Source organism: Ischnura elegans, chromosome 5 (genome assembly GCF_921293095.1).
Source record: "Ischnura elegans chromosome 5, ioIscEleg1.1, whole genome shotgun sequence".
NCBI classification, from domain to species: Eukaryota; Metazoa; Arthropoda; class Insecta; order Odonata; family Coenagrionidae; genus Ischnura; species Ischnura elegans.
Window position 1 is genome coordinate 51,452,548 of NC_060250.1, and position 19,157 is coordinate 51,471,704.

A 19,157-nucleotide genomic window follows, 5' to 3' on the forward strand; every position below is an offset into this window, starting at 1 on the left:
CTATAGTCGAATCAAATAAGTAGATCATTTGGCTCTTAGCCAAGCAGTGTATATCGTAGATGCCGGCCTCGATGGGGTCGCGGGTTCGAGTCCCATCTTGGTTTCCCATATGCAGGGCATGGTTGTTCGTGTATGTTCAGTTGTTTTTGTTGAATACCCCGATATAAAGTGGCCGATATGAGCTGTATTCGGTGGTTTGGGAATAAAATAGATAAATAAAATAAAACGCCCGGTTTTGTTCTCATCCGATGATTGTGTTGATATTGTTGAGTGTTCACTAATAGTACCTTGAGAGTACGAGAAGATTTTATTAATGTTTCGTCGATGAAAAAAACGGCCCACAAACATCGGAAATGAAATCCATTGATTATGGGTTATATATTATGAAATAAATTTATGAATTTGAAGTTTCTAAATAAATTTCGTGTTTGAAATGATGGTGTCTAGGTAAATAAGCAACCGATTGCCTGAATCCACAAGGTTCGACGGAAGTGTAAGTCTCAGATAATTGGTGTTATTTGAAGATGATAACTGGGTACTTACAGTCTGAATAGTTTAAATTTTATTTTTTCTATTATTTTACATTTGAATATAATTTATTGCATCGCTAGTATTGTAGTTCACATTTAGTTTATATTTTGCCTCTAAACGGCATCAAGGCGGGGTGATTAGGACCACTCATCACGAAACTTGAGCTTGTAAACGCGGAGCGTGAAACCGTTGTAGTGTACTAATAAAAATATTCCGTGGAAACAAAATTTAATTTTTTCATCCAAAATCTCTTGGTACATAAATATGGCACTCGCCTGAATTTTTGGGATCTCGTGCGTGTACTAGTTCGATTATAGTTTTTTCATTTAGGAAAAGTCATAAATAGAATTATCTTAGTATTGTCATCCCTCGGTAAGGCGAATGATTTTTTCTCTGAGGAATTTTCGCCAAATTTTGAATGTGTTCCTAAAGGCCGTTTTACACGGTACACGGAATTGCGCAGTCTGACGTACGTGCGAAGGCGCAATCAAAATTGCGACGTGTAAAGCGGTGAATTGCTAGAACACATGCGAGAATGCGTGGATGCGAGACGGCGAAATAGCCCCTGTTCTAATTTCGTTCATGCATTCGCGCAATTCCACGCCATTTTAGAAATTAATGCAGCTCTAACCTGCGAAATTCCGTGTGCCGTGTAAAACGGCCCTAACTGAGCAAGACTAATCAAGCGTATATAAAAACAAAGCTATGTTGATAATTAAGAGTTTAAGCATGCCTCCAAAGCTATTAGGACCATGTGGTGAGGTCGCACTTGCGAAGTTACCGCGCGGCGTGCTGTTGGTCACCGTTGACGGGGACTGGAGGGGAGCAGGCGCCGGCGCCACTATGCGTACGCATTTTATCCTCCAGTCCTCCAGTATCTCGCTAACGGCTTGATATAAAACAAAATACATTTTAAAATCTACCAAGAATACCATGTGTACATGCTTACCTTCATTATTATCATCATCATCATCATCATCATCATTAGTCAACAACCCTAAGATTGGTTTGACGAAGCTCCCCATTTCTCTCTCGCCTGTATTAGTATAGGCCTGTTTTTACTTCTCATCTCTCATCTCTCTGCTAAATATTTTACAAATTAAATTTCACAAGATCGTGAAAGCCAATGACTAGAGCCAACAACAGCCCCTATAAGGCGGTTAACATCGTCACTGCGACGATCTTAATTTGCGTTCAAATTATATTATTTCAAACCGTGAACATCCCAACCGTCATAGAATACAAATAGTGTAAACGCGCTATCATTGTTCTAGCTTAATCGCCGTTCGATGTGATGTTATGCACCTGGCTACCAGAGCGGGAAGAAAAGGAAGGAAATGGAACAAAACAAAAGAGCAATGCCGTGCGAACAATTCGCTTTTCTTCCCCTCGCATCCTGAATATTCCATGGCCGTTGTAGGTTCGTTTCCCTTTCGGGCAGTGGTTGGCCCCATGCTCGACGTTCGCTTGTTTTTTTTATTCATTCGTTTAATCCGCCGTTGCAACTTCTCCCCGCGGGGATGCGCGCCGGATAGGTGGTGTGGGAGCAATGAAAACGCGGATGATGCGCGCGCTTTTTATTTTCGTTTCTCTTTTGTTTTCATACACGGTTCTCGAGGTGGATCGGTGACCCTGTTTTTTTCCCAAACCCCTTTCCTTTTCGCGGTGCTCGTTGTGAGGCGTTGTTTTCCTCCAAAAGATTCTCGCCGTTTACCTCCAACAATGTTTTCTCTTTTCATTCGCTTTCATAATCGTTTAATCCCGCAACCGCCCGCATCAACTTTTCTTTCTCTTATCCGATCACTGGTTTCATGGTTCGCGATCAATGCTTTGTGTCTTTTGGAGTTTTATTTTAGCCCGATCAAGCACCGCATTGGAAACGCCGTGTTCTGATCTGTTTTCTTAATCTACCTTCCATTTATCTACTCTATATTTACTGAAAATTTCTGCATGATTGGTAAAGTTTTGATTTAGTAATACGTCTCGGAAAAGACATATCGTGCGGAAGTGATGTGTCCTCTTACAACTAAATGTGCATCATACTTTGCGATCTTTCTCCGTGACGTTTGTTAGGAGTTGTATGTTTCTCCACAGAATGCATCAAGTTGAGTGTAGATGTTTCCACCAGGGGCACAGCTAGGAATTCAGGCTGGGGGGGTTTAGGTGCAATTAATGCCGGGGTGTGTGGGGGTGTGGAATATCCACCAGGATAAGCGGTAGATGCGAGATTAATAAATTGCGGAATTTTAAGATACTCTGTTCAAAATGGTGAGTTTTACGGATTTCTGAGGGATATTTTATTAATTCTTACACTATTATATTAGTGATATCAATCCAATTAAGTAAAATGGATTCAATTAAAAAATTTCTCTGAGCTCTGGGGGGGGGGGTTTTAACCCCCAAAACCCCCCCTTGCTGCGCCACTGGTTTCCACTATGATACCAGCACGCTCATGGCGCGGATTCGTTCAGGCCAAGCATGCACCGTTTATTCCTCTATGTACGACAGTATCACTAACTATGGGCATGCAGGAAAAGCTGCGTGAAAGCTTATGCCCTTTAAATTTGTAGAAACTGTGAAACGAAGAACTGGTGACAATTAAACTCCCAGAAGTTGTTGAAAAATATTTATGTTTACCTCCAAAATCTAAATGGAGAGCCCGACGCACAGTAGGGAAAACTGAGGAACAAGGAGCTTGTTTCTTTCCCAAGAAATCTCAAGATGCTGTGATAGCGATTGGCTGTGTAGTTTTTTCCAATAATGTATCGTAAGATAGATGTGGAAAAGTGATTAATTTTTTTCCTTTCAGTTAACAAAACAATGTTGGTGAGGATATCAATTGTTATGAAAATAATCCTTTATTCATTCGAACAATTTCATTCTACACTTGTTTGTTCTCTTCAACAAAAATATGAATGGAATGTGAAAGAAATTTTGTAGCGGCATTCTTGCATCATGGTCCTCACAATTGGAGTCTTCTAGCGTGGCGGTGCCATACTCTCACCCACGGCAACCGCCTTTAGAGAATCGATAGACTTTTTCAGTCTCAAAATCGTCTGCCGCGCAACGCGGTAAACTCACGCTAGGATCGTAATCCCCTCCGGTCAAATATTAGGTGTGTCGGTTTAGGGCGGAGCGCATTCTAAACTGCTACTCTCCGCTTGATTCCGATGCTCCACGGTCTGCAATTGAGGGTGAGTTATCGGTTTCCCGATAGGAGGGAGTGGAAGCAAGGCGGGTTGTTGCGGAGGAAGGAATGGAAAGTCACGCTCACTCGGAGGTTGTAAATCATCTTAACGCGGCAACGAACGCAGTTAAACTTGCCAAACTGAGAAATAGGTCGTAAAAGTTTTAGGTGGAGAACTGTTAGGTGGAATTTCGCCACCGTCCGTGCCCCACTCATTCCGAAAATCACGCATTATGGCCATCGGTAGGTAAAATGTTCTTAGTGTTCGCCCGTTTTAGTCAATGAAGGAACATCTCTTAGGTTACAGGTTATCTGGCTTACCGCCGAAATCTTGATGCGTGAAGCGTACAGTTTGCCTCCCGGCTATTAGCGGGCAAAGAATTCCGATCCCCTGAAGACCTGAGGCATCGTCTATCCAGAGGTATCGTCAATTAAATACCACCAAATACAAAAGAGGAATGATATGGTTTAAAACATTTAAAATTTGAAACAAATTGAGTGATATTATTAAAATATTGCAATGTCTTATTTAAATAATATTAAGAACTTCCACCATATCGTGCTCAACATCATACAAGACAAATTGAGTGTCTTTTAAGTTCCTGATTCGAATCCCAGTCAAGACGGTTTGTCTATCACGGTTTGTTTTGTTTGTTTCTTCTTTGGAGTTTGAATATTACATTGTTTTTATGGAAATACATAGATTGTTTTGCGATTCGTTTCTTTCGAAGCATGTACCTGCTTTGTTGTTATCAGCTATTGTATAAATCCTCTTGTGAAATTAAAACGGCATTAGTTCTAGTTAATCTTCTATATTGCTAGGCACAGGGTAAATTTATGAGGTAAACGAATTAACACGGAATGCAAAAAGTTGTACCGCTAGAAAATGTATTTTTTTTGCAACTTATAGTTTTTGGCCATTACCGCCGGTATCATTGAAGATTTTCTCATAATGGTTATCTTTGCCATTATTCATTTGAAATGTCTTCTCTAATGCAGTATCCATTTTTCTTAACAATGCCAAATTCCTGTAAACCCCTTAAGTATTCATATTCATGAGCGCGAGAGTGACTATTATCATGAGTCCTTCCTTTTTAATTTTCTGCATTCGGTCATAAGCTCGGTATTCTTTTCTGGCACTATAAAGAGATTAAATTTCTCCGAGTAAATCTGCTGTCTTCGATTTTGCTCCGAGCTTGAAGTTGAAATTTTTTTCTTCAAGTGGGATTAGCATGTGGAGAGCATTAAGCATCTCCTGCAAGTAAATGGTGTCTGAATTTTTGACCGAGTTGAAGTTGGAATTTTTTCTCCAAACGGTAATGATGGAAAGTAGTGTGGGAGGGCTTAGCCCGTATTTATTCCCCATTGGGTCCAAACAAACGCCAGATAGAGTCGAAATTTTTGGAGGTTGCCACTTTGTACCAAAGTATTTAGTTGTATTTTCCGATACATTTACCTACTTTAATAAATTTAAATACAAGTTATCTTTAAACTCAGGGCCTATTTACACGCATTGGGTAAGTCAAAATCTACGGCATATCCAGAGAGGGGCTAAGGAGGAGGGATAGCAGCCTCCCCCCCCCCCCTGGGTATCCATTGTACACTAGATAAAATGGTAAATGAAGGTTACCACTCACTTAGCCCCCCCCTATCCTGGATACGCCACCGATGGAAAGTGGTATTCCAAATAACGTTTGCTATTTCATATAATTTTCTCTTCATCTCATGGAATTTTTATTTTCATTGAATATTTGTGTTCAATTATGCTGACGCTCCATGCTTGTATTTTGCCCTTGCACGTTAATCGTGTCACCACGGTCTTTTTCATCTTCGTTTTTTTCTCTTCTTCCATCCTTACGCGAGTTCAAATTGATTTTTTTTTCATAATCCGCTTTCTAGTTAGGTACTGTTAACCGTCTTACGGATCATGTTTGGAAATAAATGCCATTCATTTTTTTTCCTCAATTGGAGAGTGGATGTAATAGAGATGGGATAATTATATTTTCTTTGCGTGTTAGAATTTCATAGAAATTGTCGTTCCCTTGTTCAGCCATTTATTTTAATTCATCGTTTTAATACGCCAAAAACACGTAAGAATTATGGGTTCCAGCTTATTTTCGCTGCACTTGCATCAATCATCAATCAAGGATTAAGTCTAAGTATACCATATGTTGCTCCATTAGTAGTGTTAACTAGACTAACATTAGGTCTCAAGCTCATTATTCTCTTTCAGTTATTATAGGAAGTTTTATGCTGGATAGGGGGATCTTTATGCAAGGTGGTTGTCAAATTGCAATTTCATATAATTTTCTCTTCATCTCAAGGAATTTTCATTTTCATTGAATACTTGTGTTCAATTATGCTGACGCTCCGCACTGAGCCCAACGAACGATGTCACAAGACATGGTGCTTGGACGAGCGATTTCCTGGTTATGGCTAGGTTGAGTGCTACAAGCCTGACGTGGAATCACCTTTACTTTGAAGATACGAAATTATGGCCATATTTTTAGTTGAAGTTGAAAGTTTGTATTTGAAGTGGATCCATTTCGTAGGAGTCGTAATTCATATCTTAACCCCAGCCTATAATTATGTCATTGTTAGTTCTGACTGCAGCGTGCTCACGTTTATGCTTTAAACGTTGAAGTACCGGTTTAGGAATACCATCGGTAAAAGCAACGAACGATTTCACAAGACATGGTGCTTGGACGAGCGATTTCCTGGTTATGGCTAGGTTGAGTGCTACAAGCCTGACGTGGAATCATCCCGTACCAAGCACCATGGTGGTGGCTCGCACGGTACCTCGTAGATGTACTGTCGGCGTCAAAATGATATGCCGCTGTACTTTGCAAATTTATACCTGGACTTCAGTGCACGCCATAGCAATGAATAATACGTCAGTTTAAAGATAATTTTATTCTCAATTCTGATTTATTTTTTGTTTTATGAAAAATTCAAAAATGTTGCCCCCATTGCAATAAATGACTCAGCGCACTGTAAAATTAGCCGTTTTGTCAACTTCATGAACTTTGTAACTTAACCTTGGGAAAACTACTACGTCTACAGCATTCACCTTCCACAATAAGTGGTAAACATTAATTTAGATTAATAAAATAGGTTTTGCGTATTTTTAGAACGTATATTTTGTTGTAAAACAACGAAAATGTTTAAACATTATCTAGTCCTACAGTTTACCACGAAAGAAAAAATAAAATTGATAGAAACACTTCTTAATTTTTGTCTTATTTTTGTATGATCCATAATCTATAAAAATATTGGTATTTGTGAAGTTTAATAACTTCTATTTATGCCATGTTGCCAAACGGGGCCGCGCCGGGCCAGTGGCTATATCGGGCGGCAAAGTTTCGCGCGCAAGACGTGGCAACGCAGCATTCGTTCTCTCCAGCGTATTTTTTTAATGCCTATATATAATCTATACTACATATAAATCATGTATTTTGGGATCATAGAAAAATTGCAAACAATGAAGTGCATTGCAAACAATTTAGATGTAGTAGGTGTAGGTTGCCCCTATCCAGGGAATGGTTGTTATGTGATCGTCCTACATTGTTCTTCGTTAGAATACCACCCGTAGAGTTCTTAAATGCGCTTTTTTTTGGAGCGGTGAAGGTTAATAAAAAAAATTAAATGCTGGAGATATTTTCAGCTTGTGGCAGTGATACGCTATCATATAATTATATTTTCCCTTGCGCTTGGAACTAAATTTTGGGAAAAGAAAATTACTCGTCCATTTATTATTAGTAACAGTCGAGAATTCCTCAGCTCGCTCAAATCTTAATCTCCAATTATTACTTCCCCGTATGCCGCGCCGTAGAAATAAGGAGGGGAATAATATGAAAAAAAAATGAAAACTGGGATTATTTTTCATCCCGCAAATTGCCTTTTCCGCGGAGGGACGACCCCAGTCCACCCGCTTCCACCCTTTTGAAAATTCTTCCCTCCCTCAAGGGGCTTCAAGTGAACCGTCGTCATCCCTCTTGTCGATCTTCCTCCGTGGAAATACTAATCCTTATGGACGATTCATCGGAGAACGACGCTGAAGGGGGGTCGTTCGTTCGTTCGCCCACAAATTTGACCCCAAAATATACCGGGTAATGTTCCAGCTGCCAGTGAGTATATATACCACCGCTTCAGCGGTATTTCTTGTGCTAACACGCACTTAGGGGCCAATGGCGCAACGAGTTAGGGGACCAGTATTACCTTTCCTTGTAACGGAAGGATACTGAAGGAGGTTAGTTAGAGTCAAGCCAGTGTGTCGAGTCGTTCGCCCACAGATATGACCCCAGGATATACCGGGTAATGTTCCAGCTGCCAGTGAGTATATATACCACCGCTTCAGCGGTATTTATTGTGCTAACACGCTTTTCGGGCACAATGGCACACGAGTAAGGCACCAGTATTACCTTTCCAGTATAATGGAAGGATAATGAAGGAGGTTAGTTAGAGTCAAGCCGGTGTGTCAAGTTGTTCGCCCACAAATATGACCCCAGGATATACCGGGTAATGTTCCACCTGTCAGTGAGTATATATACCACCGCTTCAGCGGTATTTATTGTGCTAACACGCACTTAGGGGGCAATGGCGTAACGAGTTTAGGGGACCAGTATTGCCTTTCCAGTGTAACTGAAGGATACTAAAGGAGGTTAGTGCGAGTCAAGCTGGAGTTGATGCAGGATTCCGTGGAGTGGTATAGTAGGCGCAGCTTTGTTTTCGGGTTGTCCATCTCGTCGATTCATTTTCGTGACGACAGTTTCGCCGGCGTTGCTGTAGGCGTCTTCAGGTTTGAAGAGGCGGATGCAAGTTTTTGCCCAGACGCACCTGGCCAAAACATTAACTTGTCCGGACTTTTTCCGGATGCCTCTAATTTCGGATATTTTTTGTTAGTTTTGGGTTATAGATAAATCCTAAAAGAGATTGACCTTCCGCCTTTTCCTTTAAAAGGACAACCTGACCTTCTTCCAGTTTTTCAACCCTCGTAGTGCCACTTATCCGTCACCAAGTTCCTTCCGACCTATTATAGTGCTTTTATTTTGTACAGTGGTTTCCAAAGTTTCCTCGCCAACTGAGCGGCGCCACTTCTGCTCCTCAGAGAAATTGAGCTTCACTTACTGCTATTATCGTCCTTGGTTACGCGCTGCAAATGCTTCGTTTGTTTGTAATGTATGTAGTACTAGTAGGAGGGAAATTTGAACAACATTCATATCTCCCGCAATATTGTTATTACTACATCATTGAAGGGCAATGTTTGCGGGATATGTGCTATGTTTAATGACACGTGGATTGTGCAGCTCATGATAGAAAATAAATACACCTCCAAGACTTCAATTTATTTTCTCTCCTAAATTGACCGATCCATCAAAGTATATGTTGATACAATTAACGCCGTAGCCTTATGGTGATAGTTGGCGAACGTAAAATATATCAAAGATCTACCGCAATGCCACTGCAAATAATGCCACATAAATCGTGTGTCAATAAATCAAAATGCAATTTGATTTGGTGACACTAGAAGACTGGTTAGTTCCCGTGTATGACTTTAAAAAAAACACGTAACGAGACTCCCCCAAAATCAGGGAGGGAGTTGGCATAGTGGTAAAGCAGGCGGATTTTCCACTGCAGTTATAAGAATTTGGTAGGTACAAACATATCCGAGGGAACATTTTTTCAATGAGACAAAACGGTCGCAAGATTTCTTTCTTATCCACTTTAATGCCTAAACTCCGCTTCTGTCGTCAATATGTAAAATACCTTTAGCGAAAATTCATTTCATTGTCCGCGGAAATCGTAACTTATTCGTCTCGAAATAACACCTCGTAGAAAAGGCAAAATATTTCAGGCAGGTATTCTTCTGCCTCTTTCGTATTTTCTACATTTTTCGTAATCAAGTCCTCTTTCGTATTTTCCGAAACCTCTGCAACTGTTACGTCTTTGAAAGGACAATATTTTTAATACGATTATCATTTATTCGTTTGTTTTTTGCGTAATATGGAGCCTCAATCAGTTAAATCTTGAGGCCAAGTCAAGAAGACATATTTGCCGGTCATAGGTTATTCGCTTTCAGCGCTCGAAAAAATGTATCGCCCAAGTGGGAAAGGTGCTCGAAAACTGTGGTCACTGTATATGCAACTTATTAATATTTCCATTTTAATAAATTTCCTATTAAAACAGAGAGAACGTTTCTTACAGTAATTGTTTTATGCTGTTTTTAATTTCAAATATGAAAAGGCCGTTGGCATGCCTATCGCATTTTGGTTGGTTTTCAGAAAGTCTCGTGCTCTCCGCCGTCACCCTCACCCCCCAAATACTTGGGCCTGCCTCTCAGCACGAGTGGTAATAGAGACTAAACGTGAGTCAAAACCAGTACAATTTCAGTAGTTTTTTTCCCGGGAGCGAAATGTAGAAACGAAACGAAATGTATTTAAACCCGCGGAGGTAAACTCTGGGACGAAACGAAATGAAGATAATGTTTCGCACCGGAGGGGCAACGTGCTTCACCTTCGAACGGTTTAGTTTCGACCCACACATTGAGTACGAAGTATGGTTGAATGAAGAAGACGTTCGGCCTACCGCCATTAGATGCTTTGGGCCACTCATATTTTTAACACTAACAGGAGAACGGTGAACGCTGCTTCGTACGAACGGTGAACCATTCGATTTTTAAGCTATGTGTTTTAACCTCGCTACACGTATGTCATACGTAATGGTTCGAAATTATTCCCTCTTATCCCACTCCACTCAACTTCTGAGATCGAAACTTAACTATGAGCAGTTCAGTTTCGTACCGGGTCAAAACTAAACTCCTTGGTGATTGTATTTTCATGCGGGAACAAAAATAAACTTAGGCCACGTATTTTCGTTTCCCTCCGGGCCGAAATGAAACATTTTCGTTTCGTTTCACTTGCCATCCCGCTTCTCAGTCGCGAAGATATTTTAAATGAACTCAAGGTGGGTAAATTGTCTGCCGTTTCGGGAACTTTTTCTGCGTGGGCATGACGGAACGTGTAGGTGGGAGGCTTGAGTGTTCAAACGAGGAAAGAGAGGAGTCATTATCCTTATGGCCGCGGTATTTGTGCGTCACCACGGCCACTTTGGTGAATGAAAAGGGAAATTAAACGAAGAAAAATAATGAACCATCTTTTGAGAGAAGGGAGCCGTGTCAGACGCATCCGCGGAGCGTCGGGGTGGACAGGAATGTTACAAAATAGGATCCTCAAGTCGGCCACCAAATGTGTTGTCATCCACCGCGCATTTAAACGGGTTTACAGAAGTCGCCGCTCATGTCGCTGACGGACAAATTGATCCGAGTTTCTCGAGGAAATGAGGTTTGATTAGGAGAGTTAAAAGAAATACATTTATATCCGTGATGATGTGATATATTATATACATTACTTGCCGATGCTATTCCTCACAATGACAAACATTGCAGTGCAAAATATTGGGAAAAAAATGGATTGTATTGCATTCGTCTCCGAGCCGCGGACATTTTTAGAAAACCGATTAAAATGCGATTAAAGTGGCACAGAAATTAGCGTTCTGTGGGATGGAATTGGGCCTCCTCTATGCAGTCCCCTTATGGGTGATTGTGGAGCGAGGCTACGGGTTAAAGAATGCCCCTCCGCGAAGGAATGAACCACCCCAGATCACGGAAGGAAAAAAATCGGTTCGCGCTCTTGGTTAATAATAGTAATTTTATTGGTCCAGCGATCGAGTATAGCATATTGGTCAGGTCAGCACAATTTGAAAATTACTGGCATAATACATACAATCAAAACAATATTTAGTTGTGTGATTCATGAAATCACTAACTTTGTAATGCGTTTTATGAAGTAAAGCTTCCTTGATTTTGGACTTTTGAATAACTTCTATCTCACTTCAATTCATTAGGCAAAGCATTACCCAGTTTAAAGTATACCGGGACTAGCCGCGGTGATAACTTTTACGGGAGTCACCCGCAATGCACAATCGTGCGAAAGATCCACAGAGAAAAAATCATTCGCCTTGACCGGGATTCGAACCCGGATCCCCCGGTTCGAATCCCGGTCAAGGCGAATGATTTTTTCTCTGTGGATCTTTCGCACAAAGCATTACCCCTTAAATGTGGAACATACACTGCAGTTCTAGTATGCATATATGGGACATGTAGGCCATTGGAATTTCTTGTTAAGTTCTGTATTGTGTACAACACTGTTTTTATAAAAATTGGGTAATTTTATTATGAGTATACAACCACACATGTAAATATAAAGATGAAGGAAAAGGTTAAAGTAGGTTTCTAGAAAGTAGGTTTGTAAGGGGCAAGTTAATGAGAATTATCAATTATCTCACTGCTTTTTGGTGTGTTGAAACATTTTTATTCCGATTATGAGGTGACGCCTATCAATGAGTCCTCCAAATGAAAACTTTTAAGCATAAAGAATGCTGATTAATTTTGAATTCTGATCTATTCCTATATCTTAGTTTGTGTGAGTGGTACCTACAATTTAGTGTTTGAGAAACCTCGTTTTTCCCACTCTGTTCAAGCTTCTAACTATAAAGTGGGGTTTACTTATGAGCACTCATTTGGTTTTTATCTTTTTATCTAATGAATTATTAGGAGGGGGCTCCGCCAGGCCATTTTTCACTCGTGAGCCTCCCAGATACCCGCAATATCAAGTTTCCGCTTGCTGGTCGACGTCATTATTTAATGGCGTTTCCACGGTGTTTCTCCTCGCACCACTAGGGGTAAAATTAGTTCATTTAGAATATCCCCGTATACACGTGCACTTAGTCTTTACGCCAACGATATCAATATTTTTACTCTCTTTTGTTACAGTTTTTAAGGATTCCCAGTGATTTTTGTCGCTTATAGGGGACAGTAAAACTGGTAAAACATGTATAATTCTTGTAAATGGCTGAAAAATGCTGAGTTCAGTGTTTTTTTTTTCTTAAATTCTGTTGTTAATATTTGTATCGAACAATATAAGCTACTCAGATTTTTATCAAGGAGTCTCTTATAGTAACTCTTATTTTTTTGAGTATTTTATTTAGTTTACTACGCTAATTAGTGGTTTAAATGTTTATCCAAGTTGTAAATGATTTGCTTAACCCGGCGGACGTTGTACTGTGAGAGTATATTTCTTTACTTCAGTACTTATTTTGAATCACCTATCTTTTGTAGGAATGGTTTCTCGAATAAGCGTTCAGCACTTAAACCAAGTTGAATGAAAACAGTATCAAATTTCAAAGCCAACAATAGCTTCTTATTATGCATTTCACTAGTTGTCAAGAAAATATTGTATAGCTGATATCAGAGAAAAATGAGGGATTTTTTAAGATACAATCATCATTGATAGCAAATTCGAGGGTTGAATATCTTTCGAAAGAATTAGAAAATGAATTTATTTTCTTTGTCATGAAAAAAATCCAGTCCAATCTCTTCGCAAAAATTACAATTGGAAAATAAATAATGAAACCGCTGCACCGAACTAAATGCTGAAAATATGAACCCAATTTGTGACCTGAGGAGTAATTATAACCATTTAGGCATGTAAAAACTTTCTACTTTGGAATATGCATTAAAGTTTCAGCTGTCATGACGATCAGAAATTTTTTTTTATCCGCCAAGGGCCAACGGGCATACATTATTTTATATATGAATTGAAGATGGATTGGTTATGAGGTGAGATTTGTAGTCTGCCCCGCGGCGTCTATTCAGACCTCAGTGGGAAAAGAAAATTTTTTTGAGGCAATCCCAACTTATAACTTGGTCACGACTGGCAGGCTTTTTTGTTAATAGCGATGGAAGGGTTATTTTTATATATAAGTGGCCCCCTTGTTATCTTCTGTGAAGCAATCAATCAACGGGGTAAATATGCGTAAATACTCCAATGTCGCAATGTATTAATCCTAAATGTTTATAAAGTAAACTGTCGTTATTATGAAGTTAATGGGACCGATAATGGGACAAAGGTTCGTAATAATGAACTTCGCAAGAGCGTTCCTTTTCGGAATCATCACAAAAAACATACCTTGCCAGAATTCCTTATCTCTTCAATCTCCCGTAATATAGTTGCGCTGCGGAAGATCTTCAGAATCATGTGTAAAATATACGCCATTATATTGTGAAAAAATACAGTAAATACTCGATGCATGAACTAGATGCCTTGGGAGACCTTGTTTTTAAGTTGATAAACTGATGCATCGAAAAGGTTGGTATCCTGCAGAATGCAATACTGCATTACAATGCTTTAACTCACGAAATGTGACGAATTGTTTAGCTGCCTGCCTGGAAACCTACCTGCGCGGGCGACGCGGCTGTAGCCGAAATATATTCGCTGTCCGCGGGAAGGGCCCTACGATTTACTTCGAAGATACGACATCTTCGTACTAACGTTGTTCGTATTAACGAGAGAGTTCTATATATTGTCTGTGATTGATTATATCCTCTCTAACTCTTTCCTTTTTTTGCAGTGTTCGGAGTGTCATGCATAAGTACCTTGAGAAGAAAGGAGAAGTCAACTTCGACAAGATCTTCAATCAAATGCTTGGTGAGTTCCTCCTCCTGCTTACCTCATATATTTTTCTTCTGTAGGTTCTAACTTATGTTCTGTTCATCCAAATCATTTTGAGCGTTGTCGGGTTAAATGAAGCGGCTCATTAGGCTGTCTCCTTGTTTACTTTTTTTTAAAGCAAAATATGAGATAGTGATAAAAGCAAATACCTATGTTTTAAGACGCAGTTTTATTCATAATTAGTTATGCCGAATAAAACTCTGTGGATTAAAACATAGTTGGTTTTATCATTATCTGATAATAATTTTCCTCAAAGTCACCTTTGAAAATATTGAAATCAAATAAAAATATCAGCGAGGCTCAGTTTCATCTGAATAAGTAGGGTTGATAGAAAATTCGGGTAGTGGTCAACCTTAGGCATTATCGGCATAAAAGTGTCTCTTTATGATTTGCCTTTTTATTGTTAGTTGAACCTTTGCTATGTCTTCGTGAATATTTTTGTGTTTCCAACCCTAATTTAGCAACACTTACGTGTGGATAATCTAGAGGTGAAATGGCCGTTGATTGAAGATTTCTTGAGCAAATCGAGTGTAGACAACTTTTCCGAAATTTTTGCAAAGTGAACTCACTCAAAATTCTTCATTAGTTATAATTTAGAAAAGTATCAATCGTCATGACATGTTCTGGTCTTATTTCAATGTCCATACAAAATTCTAGCCACGATTATTACAACAGAAGATTCTCAAGCCGACTTCGAAAATTGTGGTACCCACCTTGCATTTAAATGTGGTTGCTTAAGTCTCCACTCGCGTCGTAAACGAACAGATAGATCCGAAATTTACGGATGAATAAGCTGTTACTAGGGCTATCCACCGGAATTTCTTTACTTCAACAGGACGGGCTGGGGACTCCTTCAGCTTTAAGCTGAAAAGAAACACGCACGTTGACTTTCGGCTAGATATTTTTTAAATTTTACTCCGCTGTGCTCTCCGGAAAGGTGGTGGGGTAAAACGTTTCATGTGGCGTTCACCGACCCTTTCGGGTAGGGGTGCTACTCCCCGTCTCCCATTGAATGTAGAGGTCGGCCGTCCTATTATTATTACCGTGTCGCGACGAGCGTGGGACGAGGCAATTTGTTTTAATCGCTGGCATTGTATGGGTGGCTGGGGGGAATGTTTGGCCCTGGGAAGATTGAGGTGGTGAGTGAACTTCCATCGGATCCTGACTGCGCTATGCATTCATTCCGTCGCGACCCCGGTTGATGGATTATGCTGGTGCCAGCATATCGGGAAAGAATTGCGTGATCCTTGTCGTGGGTCTTATTCAAACTCCAACTTCTCCTCTATTAGTCTCCGGGTAGCTCTTCTTTGAGCTTCTCCTTCAATTTCTGTGTGTATTAATCAGAATTTTGTGTAACAAATTATTTTATTTATATTTTTATTTCTTTTAATTAACGGAAAAAAAATCTTTTACGATTTGTAAAAATAAGATAGCATTATTAACATACGCATTAAAATTACAATTGGTAAGTGGTAATTTAAGAAAAGCAAAATAAAACATTTCCATGATAATCAGGATGAAGAGATGATGTTATTACAAATAATCCAATATGAAAATTGCTGTAACAATGAGACATTTGGGGATAAACACAAATAACTTTTTGTAAATTTAGAAAAATATTATTATTTTGACTGTTATTTATAATTATTTTGTATATTATCGACTTTCATACAGTAATATTTGGAGCATATTTAATGTTTGAAAATGCTTTTCAACCCACGATCGAATGAAGACCGAAAATAGCGAAAGAAATCGAAACATTTTGGTTTTCATGTCGATATTTGTTAGTCATGTCGTTGAAACGGTCTCGTCGTAGACTTTAATTGCAATGTATACCTCGCATGTGAAAAAGATGGCTGGTAGTACCTTTGAGGAAACATAAAAATAGGAAATTAAAGGGCAGTATGTGTCATCTCGATAGCGTCGTGCCCTTCTCTTAGTGCGTGAATTCAACTTCCATTTTGCAATAGCAATTGAAAGACATTGATATTGGCCCTTCCATGGCAACAGTTGTGTACAATTTTCCCTCAACTTCCCACCATTCGCTCCTCTTTTGTATTTCAATCTCTCTAGTTCCTCATTTTCCCCCATTGTGTGCAAAAATCTTTCTTCTACGAATAAGCGTTATTTGGTATTCCGTAATTCCTAATAGAGAAAGTTGGAAAAGCTCGGAAAATTACTAACTCATTAATTTTTCCTCTGAATTATACCAACACTAACCTCCTGCGATCGAGTTTATGTTTCGACATCCAAAAGAAACGTTAAAATTAGAGAGATATTTTTCCCAAAGGTTAAGTGTACTACATTTTCCATCGAACTTTAAAGTAGTTTTATTTACGTTTTTTCCGTAGTCAACTCACTCATTTGCTTAGAACAGATGCAGGTGAACGGCCTATGGCTTAACACCCCGTACCATATTCATATTTAGTATTTATTACATATTTCTATGCTGTATGTACATTCGAATTCTAAAGTATTGAAATGAATTAAGCGGAGCCACTTTCGCTTCAGTTCGGAAATGAAGTCTCTCTATTTTCTGTTGTAGTACATTAAGGAGGAAAATTTGAACACTCCCATCTCCTGCAATATTTTGATCAAAACATATTTAAAGGGAAATGTTTGCGGGATATGTGTAATGTTCAATACTGCAAGAATTGTGCAGGTCATTCTAGATGAATAGTCTACCTCTAATACTTCAATTTACTTTCTTTCTTAACTTGGCCGATCCGTTGGAGTATGTTTTTAACATTAACGCTGTAATATTTTGATGAGGCATTACGAACGTGAAATGTATAAAATATCTGCCGCAATATCGCTTTAGATATTGTCACTGCGTGTTACAATTCATTTTAATTCGGTGACTCTAGCTTTCCGCGGTTATTTCTCAATGGACATGTTGCGGCTCCTAAGGAGATTAATGCGGAGGTTTCCCCTAACACTCCACATCGCGGTGGTGTAGCCGTTTAAGAAAATGTTTCCACACATGTGACGAGGGCCTCATAGTGTATAACACGCGTTAATTTTTTCATCAACGGTGAATATGGTAAAATTTCGATGAGTGCTTGATTTAATTTTTCGCAAGTAAATTTTTCCATAAACTTACCTTTAGACTGTAGTCTAGTTGATTCCATTCGTTAGGATCAGGCAGAGTTCGACCCCAGGTTTTTCCGGCTGATCCGTTCTCTGCCCTTTTTTACCTCCCTCGGTAGATAAGTCCTTTTTACGTGAGCGTCCAAACTTCGAATATTGCTGCTATTCCAACGGCAATATGTCATCTAAAATTCACTAACTCATTAACATCATAAGCAATTCAATTCAAAACTTAACAAACCAGTGGCATAATTAATGGTGTAATATCCAAGAAAGCTTACCCAAGAAAACTTAATAGGTCGTCTGTTGGATATTAAGTAGGTATGAAGTTGTATATATCTGACACTTTAAAAAAGTTGTTTATTGGCTGTTTGAGGCATATAATGGGCATAACTGAACTAAACATAAACCAATATTAAATTAATATCATATTTCAAACTGTACGAAATTTTTAAGTGATTCTGCTCATTAACAAACCGTACCTGGACATGAATCCAATTGGTTTCACCACCCTATACCCTCGCATACGCCACCGCAAGACCCTATCACCTAGCTGGAGCAAGCACCTTTCAAGTTTAAATCATTGGAACAGCAATGATACACAATCACAACTTCGCACTATGTCATGCAACTAGCATACATTGCACCTCACAGGAATATCCCACGCACTACCCTCATCCCTACCTGGAACAATTACTTACTGGTCATTATCGGAGTGCGGAAGTACGGATAAGTGGACCCTTTTTCGACCCTTTATGACGGTCATAAAATGTGCGGAATACGGGTGCTACTGGTTTTTCTTAACCATCTATATAACCCTATACCCTTATTAACGATTTTATCCTGTTTCTGTTTACCTTTCTCTCACGATACTAACTGTCTTAACCGTCATTCTCTTCCTCCAAATACTAAAGCTTATCATTTCGTTTTTTATCTTAGTGATATGTGTTTCATAACTTCGACGAGACCCATTTTTTTCACTGTAATCGTGCGTCCTAAATTCTTGATCTGAGTCTCTTCATGACTTAAACGATAAATCTTCTTGCTGCGATTTAAATAGCTTCTTGTCACGGAAGACTGGTATTCCGAGCAGACTCAAGCTAGGAAATATAGTCATCAGGAATGAGAACTGTTTCCTGATGAGGGAGAAATGGGTTTAACCAACGCGAATGTATACATTGCATTATGGGAAAATAGCGTGAGTCTTTAGCTAAAGTGAAATATTCTCATCCGACTTCTCCTTTTCTCATTTTCTTATCCTGAACTTTGTGTGTCCCGAATTTCCGTGAGCAATTCTTCATACCCTCATATAAAATTAGGTTTTCAGCCCTCTAGGGACTTCTTGAGATAAGGGAGCATAGAATTTAGCTCGTTTGTTTTCTCACTTAGCTACCACCTGCGTTATGGACCAAGGTCCTATCATTTGTTGGACGTTAATTAATTTTTCAACATTAATTTTTTGTCTACCTTCTGAAAAGTGTGTCTACCGGTGCATTCAGCTCTTAGTATCTGCAATAGCTTTGTCCTAGTTTTTTTAATTGATGTAGTTGTAACTGAAAATAGTTTTAATGAAGAATGTTTTAATCCTTTCCAGCCACGCAGTAACAGAAGATTCACTTCAATTTCGATTCAGTTCATTTTTTTAATCGTGGGCCTTTCTGGCTCATGAGATATTTATACGATAACACTGCAAATCAGGAAAATCAATTAATAGAGTTACAAAAACCCTGACAAAAAAGGCTGAATAAGTACAAAAACAAAGATGGAAGGAAAAAAAAACT

The 19,157-nt window shown here is 39.2% G+C and overlaps 1 protein-coding gene across 3 annotated transcripts in view; it reads left to right on the forward strand.

Annotated features, from left to right (window-relative positions):
- Positions 1 to 19,157, forward strand: part of LOC124158877 (G protein-coupled receptor kinase 1) — an 801,258-nt gene that overhangs the window by 276,882 nt on the left and 505,219 nt on the right. For all 3 annotated transcript variants that reach the window (XM_046534275.1, XM_046534274.1, XM_046534276.1), the window contains exon 2: positions 14,186 to 14,262. In XM_046534275.1, the coding sequence (XP_046390231.1) occupies positions 14,186 to 14,262 (77 nt within the window). The remainder of the gene's footprint in view (positions 1 to 14,185; positions 14,263 to 19,157) is intronic.